General features: G+C 53.0%; 1 protein-coding gene across 3 annotated transcripts; it reads left to right on the forward strand.

Moving 5' to 3' along the window:
* SARDH (sarcosine dehydrogenase) lies at positions 1-26,552 on the forward strand. 3 transcript variants are annotated; one of them, XM_083875702.1, is made up of 21 exons: positions 1-110; positions 1,167-1,482; positions 2,518-2,696; positions 3,156-3,335; positions 3,666-3,789; positions 3,968-4,068; positions 5,167-5,271; positions 5,669-5,798; positions 7,812-7,898; positions 8,014-8,104; positions 9,798-9,939; positions 13,176-13,259; positions 13,870-13,983; positions 14,488-14,626; positions 15,123-15,236; positions 17,654-17,801; positions 18,272-18,365; positions 22,652-22,814; positions 23,464-23,632; positions 24,180-24,315; positions 25,232-26,552. In XM_083875702.1, exons 2-21 carry the CDS (start codon positions 1,173-1,175, stop codon positions 25,355-25,357), a joined length of 2,736 nt encoding a protein of 911 aa, XP_083731828.1. In that variant the 5' UTR covers positions 1-110; positions 1,167-1,172; the 3' UTR covers positions 25,358-26,552. The 3 variants fall into 3 exon arrangements, with proteins under 3 accessions (XP_083731828.1, XP_083731829.1, XP_083731830.1); XM_083875703.1 differs by having other exon boundaries at positions 13,206-13,259; XM_083875704.1 differs by lacking the exon at positions 3,968-4,068 and having other exon boundaries at positions 3,666-3,698.
* The last annotated feature ends 100 nt before the right edge of the window (positions 26,553-26,652 follow it).

Below are 26,652 nucleotides of genomic sequence, written 5' to 3' on the forward strand. Positions count from 1 at the left end.
CAGGGGCCAAGGGGACGGAAGAGGAGGAGGAGGAGGAGGAGAGCATCAGAGGAAGGCAGGGGCCCCACAACATCCCGGCAGGGAAAGGCAGCCCGGAGTGAGCCTTGCTGGTGAGTGGGAATCCTGTTACAGGATCCCCAAGTGGGAGTCTGAAGCTTGGGGGAACAATGGGGGGACAATGGGGGGACAGTGGGTGCTCTGGTGGCCACGTAGCAGCAAGGAGGGGGGTCCCAGTGGGGTCATCCCCAGGGCAGACCCTGCTCATGGCCTGTGCCTTGTGCAGGGGGGTCTGTGTTGGCCCCACCTCACCCCTCGTGTGCGCCCAAAATCTTGTTCCAGGAGCAAATCCCGAGCCGTGTACTCAGGCAGGACCTGCACAGGATTTACATTGTCCACAGGCAGGACTTGCACAGAGTTTACATTGTCCACAGGCAGGACTTCCACAGAGTTTACATTGCCCACAGGCAGGACCTGCACAGGGGTTGCTGTGTCCCCAGGCAGGACCTGCACAGGGGTTGCTGTGTCCCCAGGCAGGACCTGCACAAGGGTTGCTGTGTCCCCAGGCAGGACCTGCACAGGGGTTGCTGTGTCCCCAGGCAGGACCTGCACAGGGGTTGCTGTGTCCCCAGGCAGGACCTGCACAGGGGTTGCAGTGTCCACAGGCAGGACCTGCACAGGGGTTGCTGTGTCCCCAGGCAGGACCTGCACAGGGGTTGCCGTGTCCACAGGCAGGACCTGCACAGGGGTTGCAGTGTCCCCAGGCAGGACCTGCACAGGGTTTACATTGCCCACAGGCAGGATCTGTCCCCGTTTCTCCCCCTGCAGCCATTGCCCCACCCTCTGACAGGGAGCAAACCCGGCACCTTGTTTGTCTGTGGCCAAACAGCTCCTGAATTCCAGTGGGGGGAAAAAAGTGGCGAAAATAAAGTAATTTCTAGAGGCATGAAGCAAGCACGGATTAGGTTTAAAAAAGCCCCTATTTTTAACCCAACACCACTCTGGAGGGTGTTTGGGAGCTGCACACACAGCTGGGACCCCATTTCCCTGCTGGACAGGGACCCCACTCAGGGCTGTGCCCCAGGGCTGGCTCAACCCCTGCGCAGCATCCCGGACTGGGCGCTGAGGTGAGCAGAGGGACCCAGCCAGGGCCATTTTGGGATTTGCAGGTGGAGATGTCCTACCTGAGCCGTGCCTGGCGGGCAGCCGCCCCCCTGCCAGCCCCCTGGAGAAGCCCCCGGCCCTTCAGCAGCGCCGCGGGCCCCACGGCCAAGAAGAGCGTCCCGTACCAGAAGACGCTGCAGGAGGAGGGTCCCGGGGGCGGCGAGCCCAGCCGGGCCCCGCCGGCCTCGGCACAGGTGGTGGTGGTGGGCGGGGGCAGCCTGGGCTGCCAGACCACCTATCACCTGGCCAAAATGGGGCTCAGCGGAGTGGTGCTGCTGGAGAGGGACCGCCTGACCTCGGGCACCACCTGGCACACGGCGGGTGAGCGGCGGGGACGCGGTTTGGGCCCTGCCCGGGGTGGGCGGGGGATGATGGTTCGGGATGTGCTGCTGCCCCCGGGGTGGGTCCATTGTACGGGCAGTACCTGGATGGGCGGGAGGGTTTTGGCTGTAAATGCTGAGAGTTTTTGGTTTTCCTTCTGCCATAATCCTTTTTTTAAACATCCCCAAAAATTCCTTTTTTTTTTTTTTTTTTTTTTTCTTTCTTTTTTTCTTTTTCCCCCCAAGATTTATGTGGCTGCAGGAAAAAGAAACCGTTTATTTCTGTAGTTTCTCCCTCCTTTCTAAAGCCACTTTTCTTCAGCAGGGAAGCAGAGCTATATTTAATATATATTTATATTATACACACACATATATAGATGTATATGCATATGTACAGATATACATATATTTTTCTATATGTATATAATGTATATATATTGTATACATATGTATATATGTATATAATATACATATATACACTTATACATATATATTATACATATGTACATATACATACATATATTTATATGTTATATATATTTACATATATACATATTATATATGTATACATATATATACAACTATATATACACATATATGTATATACACACACACATATATACTCTTTTTTTCCCCACTTTTGGGGTCCATCCACTCTAGAATCCCTTTCCCCCTGTTTATATGTAAATATATACACATACATATATATATTTACATAGATATATGTATATATATACATTATATATATATATATGCATAAATACACACACACACATATATATATACACACATACATACATTTTTTTTTTTTTTTTCATTTTTGGGGTCTATCTACTCCAGAACCCCTTTCCCCCCCTCCATTTCATGCCCAAAGAGACCAGAAAACCGACGCTTTTGTAGCATTCCCACAAATCCACGAGATGGAGCACGAGCCCCGCAGGGCGACACGGGACACGCGTCGGACCCGGGGACCCCCCTCTACATCCCTGCGGGTGACAGAGAGGTGACAGTGGCACCCTGTGCGTGTCCCCCGCAGGTCTCCTGTGGCAGCTGCGCCCCAGCGATGTGGAAGTGGAGCTGCTGGCTCACACCAGGGATGTGGTCAGCCGGGACCTGCCCGCCGAGACCGGGCTGCACACGGGCTGGGTGGAGAACGGGGGGCTCTTCATCGCCTCCAACAAGCAGCGCCTGGATGAGTACAAAAGGCTCATGTCGGTAGGGAGGGGCCCCCGGCAGGGCGGGCTGCGGGAGGGGGTGGTTTTTGTGGAGCTCGCAGGTCGCCGAATGTCCCATCCCTCACTGCCCTCCACCTGGAGAGCAGCGAGGAGAATTGGGAAATGGTCCTTCCAGGGTGGCCTCCTGACTGGCATAAGGCAGCCAAAAATCCGTCAAACTCCTCCAAAGTTGGCAGAATCAAATCCAGCCTTGGATTTTTGAGTGTTTAAATAGCACTACCATCGTTTCCCCCGTTGTGCAGCATCATTTTTCCAGCTGCACAGACATTTTGAGTTCAAGAGCAGGGCCATATTCCCTGAAATCTGAGCATCACCCCAGGCTGGATTTAGGGTTTGGGAGCTAAACATGTCCTGGGATTCTCCTCCTCCTTCTCCTTCAGCAGCAAGTGATGAGCAAAGCTTTTGTTCCTTACCTGAGCTGGTTTTCCTGTCCTGGCAGCTGGGGAAGGTGTATGGTGTGGAGTCCCACGTGCTGACCCCGTCACAGACCAAAGACCTGTACCCTCTGATGAACATTGATGACCTCTATGGCACCCTGTACGTCCCCAAGGATGGCACCATGGACCCCGCTGGCACCTGCTCAACCCTTGCCAGAGCAGCAACTGCCAGAGGAGCTACGGTAGTCCTTAATTAGTAATTTATTCATTAACGCCCATTGGTTTCATCACCATGTCCTTTCTCACTGGGCCAGAGCTGCCCCTGCAGATTTGGGTCTTCCCCCAGAAGGGTGTTGTTCCCTTGGTTGGGTCACAGTGACAAAGCTGGCAGGAGCCATGAGATCCAGGGGAAATAGAGGGTGGAAAAAAGACATTTAGGAGCAAGACAAGGCACTCAGAGCACTGCTTAGATTCTCTTTTCTCAGATTTTGGGGCTGCATGTCAGGTGAGGCGGGTTGGCCCCCTGCCCTGGTGACCCTGCTGTGACTCTGCCACCTTTCCTCTGCCACCAGATCATCGAGAACTGCCCGGTCACAGGCATCCAGGTGAGAACTGATGATTTTGGGGTGAAGAGGGTGCACGCAGTGGAGACAGCCCACGGGACCATCCAGACTCCCTGCGTGGTGAACTGTGCAGGTACAGGGGGCACAGGGGAAGGTGTGGGACAGGGGCAGCAGCCACAGCTCATGGGTGGCTTTGCTCTCATGACAAGGAAAGTCACAGCAGCCCTTTGTCCCTTGCCTGGCTGTCCCCTGCAGCTGTCTGGGGGTGGGGGGGTGGAGAGGAGCTCAGCACAGGGTTGTTGTCTCTGCAGGAGTGTGGGCACGGGCGCTGGGCCGGCTGGCTGGTGTGCGTGTCCCGCTGGTGGCCATGCACCACGCCTACGTGGTGACGGAGCGCATCGAGGGCATCCAGGTCAGTCCTGAGCAGCTGCACCTCGGCTCCTCTGCTCTGGGGGACAGGGTTGGAGAGGCAGAAAGATCCCTGTCCCTTCCACGGCAGCCCCAGACCTGTGGGACCTCCTCATTCCTGCCGGGTCAGGCTCTGCTCTCAGGGGAGTGCACACCCTCAGCAGGGCTGTCAGACCACCCTCAACAGAGCCAGATTTAATATTTAACGAGGTTACAACTGGCAGGATAATTATTTTTTTCCTCAGGATCTCTATGTTTGGTGTCTGATAGCAGCAGTCATAAAGATCCCTTTCTGAGCAAGCCCCAGCCCTGGCAGGCGGAGGTGCAGCTCTTTAAGTGTTTCTAAACTGCCCCGATAAATCTGTTCCTTCCATCTGGCTGTGGAGAGTCGCTCAGGAGTTGAAGGAGGCTCCATTCTCTCAGGCCCCAGAGCTCTGAGGGTGACACATTAATTAGTTTCCATCCTGCTGACACGGTCTGTGCCTGACCTTTCAGCACGAGGTGTCTGGTTGTAAAAAGTGGTCTGTGATTACATTTCTGTCCCGGTAACTCCTCTGAGCCGTAGGCAGCAAGAAAGACTTCAGAGAGGAGGCTGCAGCTCGCAGACCTCGCTGCCTCCTGTTCAATCCACTTAATTCCACTTGTCAACATGGGTTGCAGTAGGCCCTACACCAATTCTTCAGTGTTATCTAAATGTTTCCCCATCCATTATTCACGAGAACAAATCCCTCATTCTTCGTGCACTGCTGCCTGCGCGCTGAGCCGCTGCATCCTCCTGCAGAGGCGGGTGGCAGAGGAGTGATGATTCCTGAGCTAGGATCAACCACAGGGGCTGCTCCTCGTCCCCAGGGCACCCCTGGGTGCTGCTCAGGTGTCTGTGTCATGGTTTGGCCATTTAGCTGGAGCTGAGCTGGGTGTTTTCCTCTTGGGGCAATGCAGGCACCCAAATTTCGGTGCTGAGGGAGCACCCACAAAGCCACTCAGTGTCCCATCCTTGTCATGTCACTGCTGCAGGTGCCCACGCTGTGCCCTGGATCTCGCTGGGTGCTGTAGGGGTGTCCTCATGGCTCTTGGCCTCCTGTGACCCCTCCCCATTTTTCAGAACATGCCAAACGTTCGTGATCACGACGCCTCAGTCTATCTCCGTCTCCAAGGTGATGCCCTCTCCGTGGGTGGATATGAGTCAAACCCCATCTTCTGGGAGGAGGTGAGTGGAGCAGGGAGGTTTTCTGGGGAAACGAGGCAGGTTTCCAGGGAAGCCACCTCTGAGGGGTGGGCACAGACATGAGCGCTCAGCCCCCGCGTTCTGCAGGTTCCAACCTCTGGTGGCTGCTGGGGAAGGCAGAGGGGAGCATCTCCCCTTTGGGGCTGTCTGTGGTGCAGATATGCAGTGCAGAGGCACCAGGAGAGCCAGAAGCAGCTATGCCCATCTCTCTATCCTTAATTCAGACTTCAGGTTTCTCTGGGTTGTTGAAGAAAACCCCAAAATCCCAGAGATCCAATGCAGCCTTGATTTATCTTCTCCGAGGCTGCCAGAGATGAGGAGGTCTCACACCATCAGCCATCCTCTGTTCTGTGTCCTGATTCTTGTTTCTCACCTTTAGGTATCTGAAAAATTTGCTTTTGGCCTCTTTGACCTGGACTGGGATGTTTTCATGCAACACATTGAAGGTGCTGTCAACAGAGTGCCAGTTCTGGAGAAAACAGGAATTAAATCCACTGTCTGCGGGCCAGGTAATGTGACTGTGGTGACCACTGTGGTGATCACTGTGGTGGCACTGTGGTGCCTGGGTTTCTCAGAAAGTATTGCTGAAGGCAAAGGGAAACTTTATAGCCTGGGGAGAAGAAAAACTCCCTGAATGCAGAGAAAGTGCTGCTGGTCTGGCTGCAGTGGTGGCATCTTCCAAGGGGTGGCATTCCAGGCCTAGCCTGGGTGAAGAAAAAGAATCACACATTCCGAGACTCACAGAATGGTTTGGCATGGAAGGGATCTTCAAAGATTATCTAATTCCAGCTCCAGTCCCATGGGCAGGGACACCTTCCACTATCCCAGGCTGCTCTAAGCCTGTCCAACCTGACCTTGGACACTTTCAGGGATGGGGCAGCCACAGCTTCTCTGGACACCCTGTGCCAGGACCTGCCCACCCTTGTTGTAAATAACTTCTGTCTTATAATTTCTTATAATCTTATAGATTTCTTATCATCTCAATTGCCCCTCTTTCAGTTTAAAACCATTTCCCTGAGAAGCTGATTGCCTTGGTCCAGTCTGGGTTTCCAGCTGATGTTGTGGCTGCTGGACTGGAAAATTAAGATGCAGATGTTGTTAAGCAGTGGCTGTTATTTTAACCAAGTGTTATCTTCTATAATTACTTTTACTACTTGCTCCTGATCCAGTGACGTTAGATTTACCCAGATTTACGTCCCAGGCAGTCTGGTGTGGAGTTAAAGCCATCCCTGCAGTGGCAGCTGGAGGTGGTGCCAGACATTGAGCCCAAGCCTTGCACCCTCGGTTTGGCCTTAAAATCCACTAGGCACTAAAAAACCAACTGTAGTAAAATCCCTTTTTGCTGAGGCATTTAAAGGGAAATTCTTTGGGTTGGATGAGGGGAAAGTAGGGCACATCTCGTGCTCTCCAGCAGATCAAACATGACTTGTAAAAGGTGGAGACCTTGGCCCTGGGTCCAGTGGTTTGATTACACTGCGGTGTGAGCTGAGCAGAACTGGCTGCTGGTAGATTAATATCTCCTCTTTGTAGTACAATAATGTCATTTCCCAAGGCTCAGCTCTCCTCCTTTTCTCCTTCTTGATTGAAACCAGCAGCCTGTGGCAGCTGAGTCACGCTGGGCTGAAGCAAATGGCCAAGCCTTTGTCCCCTCTGCTGTGGTCACTGTGCCAAGGTCCCTGGAGCCCTCAGCACCTGTACCAGGGCAAAGTCAGCTGTGCTGGCAGGGGAGGTGCTTTGGCTGTTGCTCCATTAACTCCCTGAGTTTGTAGCCTGGAATATCTGTGCAGGGATTCTGGCATGTGAGGAGCTGCTCTGGTGACAGTGGGAATGTTCTGGCTCTGCTCCTGCCTTCTCTGGAGATCAGGGGAAACAAACTAGGCATTGCTAAGGGGGGAAAGACCACGCTGAAATCAGTTTTCCCTCTCTCCTTTTACATGGATGGATGGATGGACTACCATCAAACAGGGAGGAGGATTGCACACCTCTGTCAGGGGCTTTGCTGTCCTCCCTGGTGAGGATTTGTAGAGGGATTTCCACAGCTGATGGTCCTGTGGAATAGCAGTGGCAGCAGAAGACATTATGAGCCCAGGAGAGACACCCCCAGCCCTCCCTCAGCTGAACCAAGGGGCTCAAAGTCATGGAATTTCCCAGCAGGAATGGACAAAGGTGGAGCACCCCATCAGGAAATAGGGCCCAGGTGTTAAAATGGCAACAAACAGATCAGTGGAAGCCCCTTGACTGGAGGACTGGGAAGGAAAAAAAAAAAGTCCTCACAGTGCCTCATGCACCTTCTCTCGGGGAATTCATTTTCCTTCCCAAATTTTCAGTCTAATTCCAAAAAACCTGTGCTGGGAAGTGCTTGGTGTTGGTCCAGTTCTGTTGACATCTCTGGGAGCAGATGAGGTCAGCACTGCAGGAAACCTGTTTGTAAAGTGTGTGACATGTCCCTAGAGTGTGTGACGTGTCCCTGAAGTGTGTGATCCCCCTGTCCTGGCCTGACAGATCCCTTCTCTGCTTTCCAGAGTCGTTCACAGCTGACCACAAACCACTCATGGGAGAAGCTCCCGAAGTCCGAGGGTTCTTCCTGGGCTGTGGCTTCAACAGCGCCGGTAAGAGAGAGCTGAGAGGGTCATACCCTGCTGGCAATGGATCCCAGATGGATCCTGGAATTCCACAGCCATGCTTGGCCTCCTGGCCTCATCTTCATCCCCCCCTGTTCCCTAGGGATGATGCTGGGAGGTGGCTGTGGCAGGGAATTGGCTCACTGGATCATCCACGGCCGGCCGGAGAAGGACATGTACGGCTACGACATCAGGCAAGTCACCCCGAGTGTCCCAGCTGCCTCCACGGGCATCCCTCCTCCCTGCTGCTCCTTGGCATCCCTCCTCCCTGCTCCCAAGGCAGGGCTGGCATCAGCAATGGGTGTCCAGGCAGAGTCTGTGTCCCTCTGAGGAGCTGGAATCAATTACACGCAGTTTAATGAATGCACACGTGGGGTTTATCTCATTTGCCTCACTCCACTCCCACACAAACAACTTCCATCAGGCACAAGGCGATCTTTGCAATGGGGAAGGACGGGGTAATTACGTTTGGGCTTTGTTGTTCAATTAGTGCCGTGCCTAATCCTCTAAGTTAATAATTGGGGGGATGATTTTAACAGCACAAAGATTAGCTTGGCCCCCCCTCTGCAGCACCACCCGGGCAGGGAGTTGTGACTGTGCAGATGTTGGCTCAGTAATTGCTTTTAGCTTGCTTGAATGTCTTTGATTGGGTTTGGACTTTCTTACAGGGCTGTAGTGACAGCAGCCACCTTGTCAGGGACAAAGCTTTGAAAATCTCACGTTGCTTTAGTGGCCAACCCCGTAAATGCCACCTTGGCTTGCCTCCAGCTGCCCCTTCCACCAGCTGGGCTTGGGATGGGGAGGCAGAGATGGAGAAATCCCAGGCTGGGCACTGGGTTGGCACCAGCACAGCCCCCCTGACCTGCACCAAGGGACCCCAGCCCTGCTCAGAGCAGCCAGGGCCTTTCCACTCAAACATCTCCCATGTCCCATGTGCCCTGTCATCAAGCTGTCAGCCCCATCCCTTCCTTTTGCTGACGATTACCAAGCTCCTCTTTAAATAACTCCCTTTTCCTCACATTTCAATATTTATCCTCTCAGAACATTTGCTTGTAAATATTTCATCTGGCAGCTGTTGCCCGCTTGCTGCTGTCAAAAATTCAGCTCGTTGGTGAAGGGGCTGAGGCTGATGGGGAAACCAGGGGTGCTGGTGACATGCCATGTGTCACCTTCTGCCGGCAGAAGAGGCAGCTCTCTCTTGGGGAGCATCACTTGTACTCCTTGCAGGACTCAGCCCCATGCCCTGCCTCTCCTCTGCACCCAGCCAGCAAGGAGGGAAGCTGAAAGTAGCATTTTAAAAGTCCTTAGAAAAATGTTATTTTGTCTTTCATACCCTGCCTGGCTCCCTTTCTGCAGCCCTGGGAAAAGTGCCACTTGTGCCCAAGGCTGCTCCCTGTGAGTTACAGGTCCCTGGGACTAACAATCTGACCATGGGATGAGCTGGCACATTCCTTCAAGGAGATTCTCTGTTTGAAAGATGAAAATACTTCAAATGAATTGAAAATAATTTGGGCTTTATTTATATTTTACCCTGGGGAGAATTGGGTGAAAAATATAAGGAATGTCCAGGGCTCATCCCTTTATCAAGGCTGTGCAGTCCCATGTTGAAGGGGGCAGAATTAACCTCAAGTTTCATATTTTTTGTATTTCCCCTCCTCAGCAGGGCTGTCTTCTGCTCCTGGGGCGGGGCTGGGAGCTCAGTGGGGGCTGTAGCTCTGATGGTCAGTTCTGTGGCATGGCCAGCACCCAGCCCTGCTTGGCCTCTCTGCTCCTACCCACAAAACTGCAGCAGGAAGAGCAATTTTACTCCAGCAGCTGCATCCACACCTGGATCTGGATGAGAAGGCCTTGGGCTCACCCAGATATTGCCATCTCCCTGCCTTCCAGGAGGTTCCACCACTCCCTGACTGACAACAACCGCTGGATCCGGGAGCGCAGCCACGAGTCCTACGCCAAGAACTATTCCGTCGTCTTCCCCCATGACGAGCCCCTGGCAGGACGTAACGTGAGGAAGGACCCCCTGCACGAGGTGAGGACAGACCTGGACTGGCCCTCAGAGCAGCAGAAAGGACCTCACAAGGAGTGGCTGCAGCTCTGTCGTTCCCAAAAGCTCTGCACTCCCATCCATCCCTTCATCCATCCCTGCACCCATCCCTGCATCCATCCATCCCTCCATCCATCCCTCCATCCATCCATCCATCCATCCCTGCATCCCTCCATCCCTGCATCCATCCCTCCATCCATCCATCCATCCATCCATCCCTCCCTCCCTCCATCCATCCATCCATCCCTCCATCCATCCCTCCATCCATCCATCCATCCATCCATCCCTCCATCCCTCCATCCATCCCTCCATCCATCCATCCATCCATCCATCCATCCATCCATCCACCCCTGCATCCATCCCTCCATCCATCCCTCCATCCATCCCTCCATCCATCCCTCCATCCATCCATCCATCCATCCATCCATCCATCCATCCATCCATCCATCCCTGCATCCCTCCATCCATCCATCCATCCCTCCATTCATCCATCCATCCACCCCTGCATCCATCCCTCCATCCATCCCTCCATCCATCCATCCATCCATCCATCCATCCATCCATCCATCCATCCATCCCTGCATCCCTCCATCCATCCATCCATCCCTCCATCCATCCCTCCATCCATCCCTCCATCCATCCCTCCATCCATCCATCCATCCATCCATCCATCCATCCCTGCATCCCTCCATCCATCCATCCATCCATCCCTCCATCCATCCCTCCATCCATCCATCCATCCATCCATCCATCCATCCCTCCATCCATCCCTCCATCCATCCATCCATCCATCCATCCATCCATCCATCCATCCCTGCATCCCTCCATCCATCCATCCATCCCTCCATTCATCCATCCATCCACCCCTGCATCCATCCCTCCATCCATCCCTCCATCCATCCCTCCATCCATCCATCCATCCATCCATCCCTGCATCCCTCCCTCCATCCATCCATCCCTCCATCCATCCATCCCTCCATCCATCCATCCATCCATCCATCCATCCATCCATCCATCCATCCCTGCATCCCTCCATCCATCCATCCATCCCTCCCTCCATCCATCCATCCATCCATCCATCCATCCATCCATCCATCCATCCATCCATCCATCCATCCATCCCTGCATCCATCCCTCCATCCATCCATCCATCCATCCATCCATCCATCCATCCATCCATCCATCCATCCATCCCTGCATCCATCCCTCCATCCCTCCATCCATCCCTCCATCCATCCATCCATCCATCCATCCATCCATCCATCCATCCACCCCTGCATCCATCCCTCCATCCATCCATCCACCCCTGCATCCATCCACCCCTGCATCCATCCACCCCTGCATCCATCCACTCCTGCATCCATCCCTCCATTCATCCATCCATCCATCCCTGCATCCATCCGTCCCTCCCTCCATCCCTCCATCCATCCATCCATCCATCCATCCATCCATCCATCCATCCATCCATCCATTCCATTCCATTCCATTCCATTCCAGCCAGATTCGTGCAGTGATTTCACATTCACCAATTCTTGTTTCCCAAAATTAGTTTAGTGGTTAGAGTGTCTCTTAGAATTATTTACTCTTTTTCTGCTGTTAGATAGGACTAAGAGAGAAGCAAAGCAGGCTCCAACCTTAAAGGTATGAAGACAAATTTAGTAACAAAGCTACAAGAAAGAAAAAATTAATACAAATCAGAATGAAACCTTCAAAACACTTCTCCCCCTGTATGACTGTTCACTTTCCCAGTGACAACATAAAGAGTGAAGGCTCACTGTGAGGGTTCTGGGGCCATGGGGAGTTTAATGGCAGAGAGCCTGAGCATTCCAATGATATTGAACTCAGCAGGTATGGACTGAGAACGTAGTGATGATCAGCAGGCAAGGAAAAAGAGAGGAGAGCTCTGAGGCTGAGTCCATCTCATGATATTTGACTCAGCAGATACGGATTGAGAACCTGGTGATGATCAGTGGGCGAGGGAAAAGGGGAGAGGAGACCTCCGAGGCTGAGTCCATCCCAGGGGCAGCAGAGAGGGCTGAGGGTGCTGAATCCCCACAGGAATCTCCTGCCCCTGCTCACCGTGTCCTGCTCACAATTTAGCAGCAATTTCTCCCCAGAATGACATCTCTCAGCATGGAGTGAGGCTGGGGCACAAGGAGGGCTGTGGGAAAAGGGCTATGCCTCCCTGGAGGTGGTTTTACCAGCAGCCCCTGAGTGGTTTTGCTCCCTGGAGCCACCAGCCAGGGCTCCCTCCTGCTCCAGCCCCTTCTCCACACAAACATCCAGAGGTGAACACTCTCAAGATGCAGCAGTTGACAGAAAAACCCAATTACCAGCATTTTGCTGCACCAGCAGCTCAGAACCCCCCAAATTCCTCGAGACAACTCAGCATGACTCAGCCCCTGAACCTCATCCCAGCCCCAGCCCCAGCAAAGCCACATTTCCCAAACCCATTCCTGCTTCTCTCTGATTGACATCACACCATTCCTCTTCCAACTGCAGGGCAGAGGCTGGAGCAGTAAAACAGACACCCCTGCCCACCAGCCCCCGGTGTTTGGTTGACAGCTCAGTTGTTTTCTGTCACTGAGGATGCAATTTATTTTTTAATAGCACGTCTAATAAGTGATGCCCACTTGACTGACAGGCTGCTATTTATCCATGCAGCTCCAGAACATGTGCTGTGTTTTATAAATAGGCACTGAGTGATTTCTGAGATGTTCAACAAGATCTGTTCTTTTTCCGAACTGAGGCTCCAAACAAAAATGTCTTAATGGATCCTTAATTAATTGCGTGCAGAGAGATTTTCCTGAGAGCATAGAGGAAGGATGAGAAGGTTGATGTATAAATATTAAATGTTGTTATGTAATTACTCTGTAAACACGGTAGGGAGTCTTGCTCTCTGCATGTACCATCTCTTGGTCAGTAATTAGGGCAGGTTTTGGTGCAGTGGAGAGCTGGGCTGTGGCTCTCTGCCCCTTGAGCACCCTTGAGGAAAACATCCTGCCTGAGGGGGACAAAAATTAGGCAATTCTTTGGTTTGACACTGTTTTAAAAGACAAACTGCAAGATCGATTTTGGCTGTTGATAGCCAAAGCCAAGGGGTCTCAGGTCTGGTCTTCAGCCCACATCTGCACCCGAGGAGAGCAGCCTGAAATGCTGCTCAAAATTCTGTGAAAGGGCTTTTTTAAAAAAAGCTGTTTGTTCCCATTTCTTCTGTGTAGGAGCTGCTGCGACAGGGCTGTGTTTTCCAGGAGAGACACGGCTGGGAGAGACCTGGCTGGTTCAACCCTGGGGGAGCTGCCCCGGTAAGAACTCCTGGGGTTTTGGGGGGTCTTCAGCCTGCAGAGACCAGCTGGGGTAGGACCCATCACCACAGGCAGGGTTGGGTGGGAATCCATCACTGAGGACAGAGGTGTTGGGGTGGGGACCCATCCCCATGGACAGGGATGTTGGGAGTGAGGATCCAGCCGCATGGGCAGGGATATTGGGGTGAGGATCCAGCACTGAGGGCAGGGATATTAGAGTGGGGATCCATCACTGAGGGCAGGGATACTGGAGTGAGGATCTAACACTGAGAGGAGGGATGTTGGGGTGAGGATCCATCACTGAGGGCAGGGATGATGGAGTGAGGATCCATCCCCATGGACAGGGATGTTGGGGTGAGGATCCATCACTGAGGACAGGGATATTGAAGTGAGGATCCATCACTGAGGACAGGGATGTTGGGATGGGAACCCATCCCCATGGACAGGGATATTGGGGTGGGAACCCATCCCTGTGGCCAACAGGGATGCCAGGGTGGGGACCCACCACCACAGCCATCTCTCCAGGAGTGAGATGAATGTGACAAGGAGTCCTTTGGCTTCGGCCTCACATCCTCTCCCTCCCTCTCCCCGGCTCCCCCGGCTCTCCCAGGTCCTGGATTATGATTACTATGGCGCCTACGGCCGCCAGCGCCACGGGGACTACACCTACAACCGCCTGCTGGGGGACGAGTACACCTTCGACTTCCCCCCTCACCACGACATCGTGAGTGGGGCTGGCAGCCCCTCAGACTGCCAGGGAACTGGGGGGGCTTTAGAGGCAGCAGAACCTGTCCCCCATCGCTGCTTTGGAGGGAGCTGGTGATGCTCGGAGGGAGGGGAAGCTCCGAAACGGTGAAAAATGTCCCAAAACTTTTAAGAGAAATGTGGTCAGAAACCTCAGGGGAGAGGCCATGGGAACTGTGCTGCTGCTTTCCTAAAGTGTTGAGACCAGCTTGCGTGGGGGGAAAACTCAATTTGATAAAATATGGGTGTTATTAATGATAACTGTCACTGGGTTAGTGAGGTAAGGGATGGGATCAAGCTCTGCATGGCCTGTCAGGCTCATTCCAGCAAATACCTGATTCTTTCAGGAGCATTTTGGAGCCTTTAAAGGCACCAGGCGAGTGTCCTGGTATCGTTTCCTGTTATGTAAATGGTTTAATTTGTGTCTCCCTTTGCGGGCTGAGAGCAGGGCTCAGCCTCAGCGCCGTGTTTGCTCTCGTTGCAGATCAAGAAGGAATGTTTGACGTGCAGGAACGCCCTGGCTCTCTTCGACATGTCTTATTTTGGGAAATTCTACCTGGTCGGACCCGAAGCTACGAAAGCAGCCGACTGGCTGTTCAGTGCTGATGTGAGCAAAGCTCCAGGTACAGGCTCAGCTCCTCGTTTTGCTGGGGAAATCTCGCCCCAAAACAGCCCCAGGGAAACCCGAACTGGCTTTTCCTTTCAAAGCTGCCTTTGCAGAGGATGGGAAGAGTGTGGGGAAGGCTGTTCCTCCACCACAGGCTGGATTCTGCCTCATTTCCACAGAGGCTCAGCGCTCTGAGCTCGGGGATGGAGGAGGGAGGTTTCCCTCTGGCTCCGTCCAGCTGTGGCTCACATCTGGAGGCGTGGTGGGTGCTGGAGTAAACCAAGCACAACCCTCGCCAGCTGTGGTTTATTGTCCCCTTTTCCAAGGCTGGGAAGCAGCTCGTGCTATTTCCAAATATACAAGTCCAGCTCCTCACACAGGAAAGGGAACAAAATCCTCGTTCCTTTCCCCCCGCTGGTGCTGCCAGGGCCGGGCAGGGCAAAGGCAGGCAGGTGATTTAATGATGGGGACACATTTTCCTGCTGCCCACCCTGCTGGCCGTGTCCCCGCAGGCTCCACCGTGTACACCTGCATGCTGAACCGGCAGGGCGGCGTGGAGAGCGATCTGACCGTCAGCAGGATCAGCCCCGGGGCCCCGGGCTCGCCCCTGGCCCCCGCTTTTGAAGGTAAAACCCTGAGCCCGGGGATGCTGGAGGGAGGAGCTCTGGCTGTGTTCACCTTCCTGCAGCTTATTATTAGTGAATTATCATTTATTTTTATATAATTTATTTTATATAATTTTAAATTTTATTTATTTAGAATTTATTTATTACGTATTTGTTTTATTTATTGTTTATTTATAATTTATTGTTTATTTATATATTATTAGTGAATTCTCAGGCTTTCCCACTGCCTTTTTAGCCGTGTGTCAATGCACACAAAGTTGTTGCATTAATAAGTAGACGGGACTCAGTTTCTTCATCCAGGAAAAGCCAATTCTTTATTCACATATCTCATGTTTTTACAGTGCTCACAGGCCCTGTGTGCAGCTCTAATTGGCTAGTAGTTTTCTTGCCACTTAATTTATTGGTTAAAAAGTAGTTTTTTTGTACGTGCTAAGACTCTCTCTTTCGCTCAGGTGTTTACATTTTTCCTTTGTGGATTCTCATGGGACAGATCTATTGTTTATGCAGGTGCAAACTTATTTTTCTCACTAGAATAGGTTGTTGTGTTCACTGACTTTTTCATTCCTTTGATTCTTTATTCTGGGAACTTACAGGCTAGGTGGTAATTCAGCAGAACAAGGCCTGAATTTGTGAAGCTTTTCTTTTATAATATCTCTACCTGTGTGTGACACAAAGACTTTTCTAGTCCTGGACAGGTTTGTTCCAGCCCCTCCCTCCCTGCCACGCTGGAGGGGCTGCAGGCACAGGGTTCTGATTGCATTTTCCTAATGGCAGCCACCTGGCTTTTTCCACCTCTGTCCCTGTGTCCCTGTAACCTGATTATGGCCCTGTCCCCGGGGCCCTGTGCTGCTCATCGCTGTTATTGGGTTTGTCCAGCCCGCCTGGCGGCTCTCACCTCTGTCCCAGTCCTTATCAGCTGCAATTAAAGGGGATGGAAAGGCAGCAGAGCAGCCCTGGGGGCAGAAATGGCATTAGGCAGCTGAGGAGGAGGATGCTGAGCTGGGCTCTGGACAAGCACAGGGTGCCACAGAGCCCTGTCCCCACGCTATGTCACCTGCAGTGTGCCATGGGGAATCTCACCATGTTTGTCCCAGTAGCATGGGGAGGCTGATTTGGGAGTGATTTTTTCCCTCCCTTATGGGTTATACCCACACTTCTGATGGCCAGCCTGGCAGAAATGTGGCTGATATTAATTAGTGAGACAGCATGATCGAGTGTGCCTTGAAAAATCAAAAAGGTTTTAATAAAGAAGGAAAATAATACAAAAAACAAAACTAGGCTGAGCACAGTACAGAGACAAGTCTCTTACTTGCAGAACACCTCAAAAGGTGTGGAGTTTCTTTGTTCTCTCTCTTTAGCACTTAACAGCCTAGGTGGGCTTTTTGGCCCTTGGCCCAATGAGATGAACAACAGACTTTGAGTTACATTCTCTGAGTCCAATCCACACTTCTGTGCTGGCTCTGGGCCAATTATAATGAGAAACCCACAGAACTTTCCAGCTAAACTCCCTAAAATGTCTAAAGGTAAACTGAGGCTCTTTACCTATTTGGAAGCACCCGCTGGAGGTGTAGGGAATGCATCACCACATTCCCCAGAATCCTTCTTCCCTCCTGTCTGGGACACTGGCACGGGAAGCAGGGTGGGAAGTGGCTGGCAGAGCTGCAGGATCTGTCGGGCACTGGAGGAGTTTAATCACAGCAAAGTCTATTTTTCCAATTACAGTAGGTGGCTGCACTTATTATCATTATGACAGAATACCAGAGAGCAATTTGGTGGTGGCAGGAAAGACAGAGGGAAGATTGATTACATATTAATCAGCTCTCAAACACCATCCCTAGTGATTTTTTCCACCCAGGATTACTGAGAAGGTGAAATTCTTCCTTGCACACAGTACAATTCCCACACTGGCTATGGGCTGGTCACTGCAGCATTCCCTGCTCCCACCTGTAGCTCACAGCTCCCTCCACACTTGAGGCTCTGTTCTGTACTGGGACAAAAGTGTCACCATCCATCCCCGGATGTGTTTAAGAAAAGACTGGATGTGGCACTCGGTGCCATGATCCAGTTGAGGTGTTAGGGCTGGGTTGGACTTGATGATCTTGAAGGTCTCTTCCAACCTATACATTCTGTGATTCTGTGAAAAGTGCAGATGCTTTTGCTGTTGGTCTCAAGGAGCATTTTTCCCCTGTTTCACTGTTAATGGGTCACTTGGTTTTCACTGTGCTGAGCCCCACAAAAAGCAGAGCCCCAAAGCCTTCCCTAATCCCAGTGCTCTTTAACCTCCCCTTTTATTGGCAGTCCTCACCCAGGGCTGTGTGAGCTGGAGAGGCTCAGGGCTGCTCTTCAGGCTCTGCAGAGCAGAACCAGCCCAGCCCAGCCCTCTGAGCCCTGAAAGGCTGCCCGGGGCTGTGTTCCAGGGGACGGATATTACCTGGCCATTGGCGGGGCTGTGGCTCAGCACAACTGGTCCCACATCACCACCGTGCTGCAGGACATGAAATTCCAGTGCAAACTCCTCGACTGCTCCGAGGAGCTGGGCATGATGAGCATCCAGGGCCCTCTGAGGTGAGAGGAGTGGGTGAGCCCTCCCTGCAACCTGAGTGGGGAGAGGTGGAGGGAGGGAGGGAGAGATGGAGGGAGGGATGCAGGGATGGAGGGAGGGAATCAGGGATGCAGGGATGGAGGGAGGGATGCAGGGGTGGAGGGAAGGGGAGAATCAGGGATGGAGGGAGGGATGCAGGGGTGGAAGGAGGGGTGCAGGGATGCAGAGATGGATGCAGGGATGCAAGGAGGTTTGCCTCAGGTGCAGGTCCCCATGTTGGGCAGGGCAATGAGTGCTGATCTGTTTTGGGTATCACTCCATTTTCCATGGAACTGAAACTTCTTTCGAGGTTGCACATCAGCCACCTCAGCTCCTCTTTGGAGTGAGCAGTGTGTCTTAGCAGCAAGATGAGGGAGCAAGTTTTGGGGACCCCCCTCAGGGCAGGCTAGCAGCTGACTGCCCTCACTGTGCCCACTTTGCTGTTTCCCCACAGCCGTGTTGTCCTCCAAGAAGTGCTCGACACTGACCTCAGCAACGAGGCCTTCCCCTTCTCCACACACAAAATCACCACAGCTGCAGGATGCCAGGTAGGAAGGGGCCACTCTCTGAGCTGCCCAGGGAGCTCTGGGCTCTGTGCACCCACCAGGCAAGCAGAGAATTCCAGACTGGTTTGGGTTGAAAGGGACCTGAAAAATCATTTGTTCCACCCCCTGGGATAGGCAGGGACACCTCCCACTGTCCCAGGTTGCTCCAAGCCCTGTCCAAACTGGCCTGGAACACTTCCAGGGATGGGGCAGCCACGGCTGCTCTGGGGAAACTGTGCCATCTCCCTCTGTTAGGAATGTATCTGCCTCCACTTCATTGCAGAGAGGTTTTGGTGTGTTTTTTGTAGGAAAAGGCCAAAACCCAGAGTGAGAAAAGGGTGTTTCCCTCCCTGACTGCCTGCCAGGTGCCATCCTGCTGTCCCAGCCTTCCCAGGGCTGTCACCACTGAGCTTGGGGAAGGGACAGGGTGACTCATGGCTTTGCAGTGATGATTGAGGAACAAGAGATGCCTCCATGGATTAGGGTGAGCACCAGTGATGAGATCTGCCTGACACTCCAGACACTTCCCATTCCCCCCCCCCCCCCCCATAAAAAAAGGGGGACAATTTAATGCAAAGCTTGTCAGGTACTGGCAGTAGGGACTGGGCAGCCTGGGAGCTGCTGTGTTTGATCACAGGAGAAGCCTGACAGCCCTAAGCTCCCTGTACAGGCACAGATCATCCTACTCTGCCCAGGCTTCAGGGCTCACATATGCCCTGAAGCTGTTGATTGAGCCTGTTTGAAACAGCCCAAATAGAAGAGTCAGTGACCATGAGGTGTCATTTTTCTCAGAGGAGAAATGTCCTGGGAAAACCTGCTGCTGGCAAGTTTGGGTATGGGGGAAAGGCTTTTGCAAAATATCATAGAGAAACTGTTTTCTCAGTGATGTTTATCCCAAGTGAAATATTCCTGTGGTTGCAGAAACACAAGAGAGAGTGGAATTTATACTCCCTCCCTTTCATGGGAATCCTGGGCCATGATCCCAGAGCATCATCCCTCTCCTGCTGGCTGAGCTGCCCGGGAGGAGGGACCATGCCCAGGACTCGCTCTGGCTCCCAGGTTGGTGCCTGGTGGGGGATGAAGGAGGTGAAGGTGAAGCAGTAAATCTCATAAAAGGCAGCAGGAGAGGCAGGAGCTGCAGCAGGCTGGATGTTAAGGAAATTGGGTTAAGCCACGTGCGGCCACTTTTCATTCAGAATTAAAATGGCTTTAATTCGACTGCAGCTGCCTGCTGAAGGGATTGCTGCTAAATCAAATTAGAGCCTCTTGATTCGTGAGCAAGAGCCTGGCCAGGCCTTAAGGTGGTTTAACTGAGGCACAGGTTTTGCCCAAGTCAGAATTATCTCCAAATCATTGCCATCGGTGCACCCTGGGCTTTGGGTGCCCAACAACTCAGCCCACATCAAGTTCAGTGTCCCTTGGAGGAGAACCAGGGCCTGGGGGACTTCAAAGCCTACCCACTGCTGCAGGTTGTCCAAAGTGCTGGATTTTAGTCTCCATTAATCCTCCCCTTGTCAGCCTGTAGCAGAGTGATATCATCTTGTAATAATCTGCTTATCCCCTGGGAAAGGTGTAGAAATGTTCCTGTCTCCACGGCTGTGATGAGTTTATTTGCATTTCACTTCAAGTTTGTTATAAATAATCAGGTCCTTCGAGGAAGACAGAGCTGGCAGAGGTTTGGTGGATTCTTTGGAGTGTAAATTCCCTGATGGACAGGGGAAAGCTCTCCTGCCTGAGGGGTGTGGGCTGGGAGGGGACCCCCTGCCTGCTGCCAGGGCCACCCTTCAGGAGCTCTCCTTTGTTCCACTGGACAATGAACACCAGGGACCCCATCCCATGCCGGAATTAGAGTGGGAGGATTTCTCAGGGCAGCAGGCTGAAGCCATTGCTGATATTATCACCTTCCACGGGGATTAAACTGAACCCAGCATCTCAAAAAAGTTATCGCTGAGATTTTCCTGCATTAACTCAGTAGTTGAACAAAATCAGCTGGAGTCAAAGGAGAGCTCCAGCAGAGTTAATGACTCTGGAAATTATGGACTGGTTTGTGAGTTTATATATAGAGTCTCTCATTGTATGGAACAGCAGAGAAAAGTCCCCCTTTGAATCTCACTGCTGGAGACAGGGGGAAATTCAGGTTTTCTTTTTCTACAATACCTAGAATGCTTTTGAATTGCTGCACAAAAACCCAGGAACTGACGCTATTTCACTGCTCCAGCTGAAAGACCCGTTCCCATGGGAATCCAGCAGGGCTGCTGGGCCCAGCCCTCAGCATTCCCCTCCGTGGTGGGATGTGAGTCCTGCCTGGGCTTCACACACAATCCCTGCCTATGCTGAGCTCATCTCTGGCACCCCAATTTTCCAGTTACCTGTTTTCTGTAGGGCACTGCTCCTGCTGGGATGCTCGTTCCCCTGGAGCACTGCAGGTTTGAGAGGAAGTTTCTCCCAGGAGTAACTTGCTCCTGATTGTAAAGAGCACTTCAGCTGCAGTCACAGATGGGGTTAATGAGCCGGGAAGTTGCCTGTCAATCCCCGGAGCATCTCCTGCCGAAATGAAGATGGAAGATGGCTTGCAGCAGCCTTGTCTCTGGCTGTTCCCTAATTAGATGACACCTTTGTGAAGGGGAAAAGGCTTCTCTGAGCCCCTTGTGCTCCTGGGGAAGGCATTGCCAGCCTTTGTGCCTCACTGCGGGGCTGTGCCAGGGACCAGGGCAGGCTCAAAATAAATTCCCCATCCTAAATGTTCCTCCCTCCTCCCCATGCCTATTGCAGAGGTTAAGGCTTCTTACAAGCTGCCCTGAACTCTGCTTGAGGGGGTGATTTTTGTGCACTGGGGAAGCAGGATTTGGGTTCCCAGCCGTGCCCTCTGGCCATGCTGGCAGCACAGAGCCCAGGCAGCCCTCGGGCACTTCTGCCTGCTTTGGGCAGTCTGTTTGCATTTGTCCCCGGGATTAGAGAGCACAGCTGGCTCTGCTTGGAGTAAGAGCTCAGCAGATGGCAAAATGCAGCTTCTGCCCCAAGCACACCCAGAGCCAGCACAGCCAGGCCAGCCCCAAGGCCACCAGAACCAGCCTGGAAGTGTGTTCTGAGCTGGAAACGGCTTTGTTAACAGGACAGATCACGATCCAGAGCAAAATTCTGGGGTTAATCTCTCTCCCAAAGCAAGCTCAGTGTTTGTGGTGGATGTGTACCCGAAAGGATGAACCAGAGGGGGTTTGTGGGGGAGGAAGTGGAGAAATACAATGGGATGAATCAGAGGGAAAGGCAGCTCAGACCCGGGGGCTGTCTCCAGGGAGGGTGTCTGAGTTGTGCTTGTCCCAGCTGGCCTGGAAAGCTTTGGGAATGGAGGGAATGGAGCTTTGGGAATGGAGGGAATGGAACTTTGGGAATGGAGCTTTGGGAATGGAGGGAATGGAACTTTGGGAATGGAGCTTTGGGAATGGAGGGAATGGAACTTTGGGAATGGAGCTTTGGGAATGGAGGGAATGGAACTTTGGGAATGGAGCTTTGGGAATGGAGGGAATGGAGCTTTGGGAATGGAGGCTGTTTCAGAGGGACAACAGGAGGGTGCAGGCCGGGCTGCCTGCGTGAGGAGCTAGTGGAACACAGGCAGGGCAGTCTGTTCCCTGGGATTGCAGCCAGGCTCCATCCCTGGGAATGAGGCTCCTCTGGAGAAGCATCATGTCCCTTGTGCCAATCTGCTCACTCCTCCTTGGAGCTTCTTGCCTTTGGTGTGGAGCTGATCTGACAGCACAGCCTTGGGACACAACCTCCATGGGGAAATTTGAGCATTTCCTGATGGGAATGGGATGTGGGTCAGGACACTGGGCTCAGCCCCTGTCGGGAGCCTTTGGGGGCCTCTGCTGTGGGAGCACTGTCCAAGAAGGGAACATCCCTGTGGCAAGGACAACAGTGATGCCCCCAAAGCAGGACAGTCCTGCTGGGGACCAGCTTCCCTGTCTCAACGGATCAGCAGAGGGAGACAAAAGCTCGGCTGGAGCTGGAGCATCACATCTCACCCCAGCCCTGCAATCCGTAGCCAGAAGATGCTGCCCTCAGCCACCTCTGCCCACTGGCACTGATGGTTTGAGGTGCCAGGCTTAAGTTATCCAGTGATGAGAAATTCACTCTGAGCCTGTCTTTGTGCAAGAAAGGAGAGCACAGAACTGGCTGCCACCCCAAGGTTCCCAGGCAAAGCTGCCTTTTCCCCTGATATGGGAGTGTGTGGCCTCTCCCAGGCTGCACAGGCCAGCTCCAGCACAGGGCTCTTTGCCCTCTTGCCTTTGCAGGTCCGTGCCATGAGGTTGTCGTTCGTGGGCGAGATGGGCTGGGAGCTGCACGTGCCCAGGGCTGACTGTGTCAAGGTTTACCGGGCGGTGATGGAAGCAGGAGCCCGGCATGGCATCACCAACGCTGGCTACAGAGCCATCGACAGCCTCAGCATCGAGAAAGGTCCCTGCTCTCCTTGCAGCAGCACTCCCTGCTCCTCCTCCAGTGGGGGAACAGGGCAAGGAGGTTTTTCTCAGCCTCAGGGTGACTGGAGGTGTGGCAGAATGCTGAGAATTCCCCTTTCGAGGGGCTCTTCTCTTGAGAATTCCCCTCTCTGTGGGCTTCTCTCGAGGGTGTTTTATCCAAGGCCAAGTGAATGAAGGGCAGTGGGTGTCCAGGGGGCAGGGGTGTCACAAGAGGACACGAAAAGGACACTTGCTCATCAAGTTGAGAGCGAGAAAAAAAACCCTAACTTTATTTTTAGGGTTTAAATAAAGTTTGAACTTTAACTAGCGATTGAGGGGATGAAGTTGACACCCCTCAGACCTCACTGGTCAAACCAGAAGTTTATCAATTTGTCCTTCCCCCTGGAAGGAACATATTTGCAAAATATCAGTCTTTGTATATAGTAAATATATAATATATATATATTTACTGTATATAAAGTATATATATATTTACTATATATAAAGTATATATAGTCTTTATTTTTGTTACAATGCGTAAAAACTCTCCAGTCCAAAAATAAAATCATCAGAAGGCTGAAAAATCAGAGCTACACAGGGGGAACATTTAGACCTGTCTCTGTGGGTGACCCCTTTGCTCCCTGCAGGCTACAGGCACTGGCACGCAGACCTGCGCCCTGATGACACCCCGCTGGAGGCAGGTCTGGCTTTCACCTGCAAGCTGAAATCCAGCATCCCCTTCCTGGGCAGGGAGGCTGTGGAGGCTCAGAAGGCCAAGGGAATCTTCCGGCGCCTGGTGTGCTTCACCACGGAGGAGTGAGTACCACTGCTGGGTCTGCAGCCCCCAGAGCCAGGGCCACCCCTGGAGCAGCCCCTCTACCCAGCCCTGTGTGCACACACCTGGATGAATGTGGGGCTCGGCTGTGAGCCAGCTCAGCTGTTTTCCATGCTCTAGTTCCATCTCTAATTTAAATCCCACCCTGAATTCCCTGTTGGATGTTCAGTGGGAGCTGCGAGTGGTGTGAGGGGATTGTTGATCTTGTTTTGCCCGGAGCAGCGGGAGGTTTTGCAAATTGGGCTGGAGGGATTTGGGGTTGGGCACGGAGAGGTGAATGAGCCTGTGGGCAGTGGCAGCCCTGGCACATGGGATGGCCTGGGGAAGAGCCAGACCCCTCTGGCCCATAGAGGGGCTTTGGTGTGACAGCCCTGGCACATGGGCTGGCCTGGGGCACAGCCAGGCCCCTCTGGCCCATAGAGGGGCTTTGGTGTGACAGCCGTGGCACATGGGCTGGCCTGGGGCACAGCCAGACCCCTCTGGCCCATGGAGGGGCTCTGCTGTGGCAGCTCTGCCCTTGCCTCGCAGGAAGGTGCCCATGTTCGGGCTGGAGGCGGTCTGGAGGGATGGCAAGGTGGTCGGCCACATCCGCCGGGCAGATTTCGGATTTGCCATCGACAAAACCATTGCCTACGGCTACATCCGTGACCCTGCAGGGGGCCCGGTGAGTGCAGAACCCCGCGGGGGCTGTGCCTCCTTCCATGCGGTGCCACAAACCCATTGCTGTCACCTGGGCTGGGAGATGGGACCGCAGCTCCCTCCTGCTTCCCCTGTGCAGGCTGGAGGGTGAGAGATGTCACAGCTCGGTGGCAAAGTTGGTCTCACCCACTGTCACTGTTTGAGGTCCACGCACGGCTCAAGTGCTGCCTCGGGTGTTAATTGCAACCAAATATTTAACTGCAGCAGCAAATCAGTTAATGTTGTAGACAGCGATGACCAATAGGAGAAGGGCAAGCTCTTAATTAACCCTGGGAGACCCCTGGATAATCAGCCAGGTGCCCTCATTAAGCAGCTGCTGTGGGGACAGAGGTGACATCTCCAGGGACCTTGTCTGTGCCAGCCAAGGGCTGTGTGTGTGCTGTGATTCCTGCTCTTGCTTGCCTTGGCTTTTCATCCTGCAGCCCTGCAAGAGGCCCAGGGCAAGTGGCTTTGTGGGCCAGTCGCCCCTGGGAACCCCCTTTTCTCCCAGTGATGAATGGTCTTCCTTTCTTTTTCCCTTCCCCCCCCCCCCCCCCCCCTTTTCCCTTTCTTTTTTCCTCTCCCTCTTCCCTTTTTCCCTTTTCCCCTTCCCCGTCTCCTTTCTTTTCCCCTTTCCTTTTCCCCTTTTTCTTTTTTTTCCATCCTATACCTCCACAGGGAAAAAAAAAGAAACCTACAATTTGGAAACACTGAATTTTATTTTTTTTTTAACAGTTCTTTTTTTTTACCAGTTCTCTTTCTGCTTTGCTCACATCCTCTCGGGGTGGCAGAGCCGGGTTTTCCCGGCAGAGAGCAGATGTGCAGGGTGGTGGGAGCTTGCCCAGGGGTGGAGCTGGGATGCCGGCACCCTGCAGGGGTTTTTTAAAGGCTCTGCCTCGCAGGTTTCCCTGGATTTTGTGAAGAGTGGCAGCTACGAGCTGGAGCGGATGGGAGTGACCTTCCCGGCCCGAGCTCACACCAAGTCCCCGTTCGACCCCGACAACAAACGCGTGAAGGGCTTTTACTGAGCGGCCGCTGCGGTGCCGAGAGGGCGGAGGAGCTGCCGGCTGAATTCCCGACCCCAGCTGGCTCCGGGGTCAGCCGCAAGAGCCGGGCAAGTGCCTGGAACTCTCAAGTCAGTGTGGGTCGAATTACAGGAGAGAGGAGGAAGAGATTCCAAAAAGTCCAAAGACTCTGGTGCTCTGTTTCCCGAGTGAAGTGGTTCCACTGCAGTAATAATGCATTTCCATGGGTTAATTGGCCTGCAAACCGTGTTTGGTCTCCCTGCATATGGAGTGGTTTCAATTTTTGACTTTGCTGGAAACTCTTTCTCCCTGAATGTGGTCCCACACTGCCTGGAAATGAATTTTTTTAAAACTAATTCTGCTGTTGATTCAGCTGGACCCTCCAAACCTGCCGTCCCTCTGGTCCCTTGCTGCTGCTGTCCCCACTCCCATGGGTGTCACCTCGTCGTGGCTGTGCCCTGGGGACTCTGGGGTGGAGGGAAAGGGGCAGGAGTGCAGGGTCATTGCCCAGGCTCACGCTGTGGGTTCTTCTCTGCCACTGCAGTTTGTGTTGGTGTGTCAGAACCATGGAACAGTTTGGGTTGGAAGGGACCTCAAAGCCCATCTCATTCTGGGGGCAGGGACAACTTCCACTATCCCAAGCTACTCCAATCCCCATCCAGTCTGGCCTGGGACACTTCCAGGGATGGGGCAGCCACGGTTTTTCTGGGCTGCTCCTGGCCCAGGCTATGGTGTAGGGTGGCCAGCAGGGGCACTGACCTCACAGCAGCCCTTGGCCCCATCCGCTGGCAGCTCCTTGTGGCATGTCCCCAAAGGTCACCTTGGAGGTGGCTCCTTTTAGCTCCCCACACAGAGGGGGGTGCTGGCAGAGGCTGAGCCGTGAGCTCAAAGCCCTGCAGGCCCTGGCAGCTCAGAGCCAGCCTGGGGGGCAGCAGGGAGGCTTTGTCCTCACACGCACACAGCCTGTGCTGCAGGGAAGGATCAGCAGCTCCCCATCACCAGCCCCTGCTCTGGTCCCCTCGCTGGGCTCTCTGCTGAAGCTTTCACCCGCCTGAAGAAATAATCTCACTCCCTGCTCTTCCCTTGTTTTTCCCTTGACTAGGTTTGCTTGGGTCATACTCTCTTTAGAGCTGATTTCCATTCCTTACCCTCATGCCATGGGCAAGAGCGTGAACTCTGAAATGCTTTGGTTTTACTGAAAACATTAAAAAACAAGATTGAGATGATTTTTTCTCTTGAATAAGAGGTGACTGCCCTCCCTTTGGCAGGGTGGAGGGCAGGGGAGGGGTGGCCACAGT

This window comes from Zosterops lateralis (assembly GCF_965231275.1).
Source record: "Zosterops lateralis genome assembly, chromosome: 20".
Taxonomy (NCBI): Eukaryota; Metazoa; Chordata; class Aves; order Passeriformes; family Zosteropidae; genus Zosterops; species Zosterops lateralis.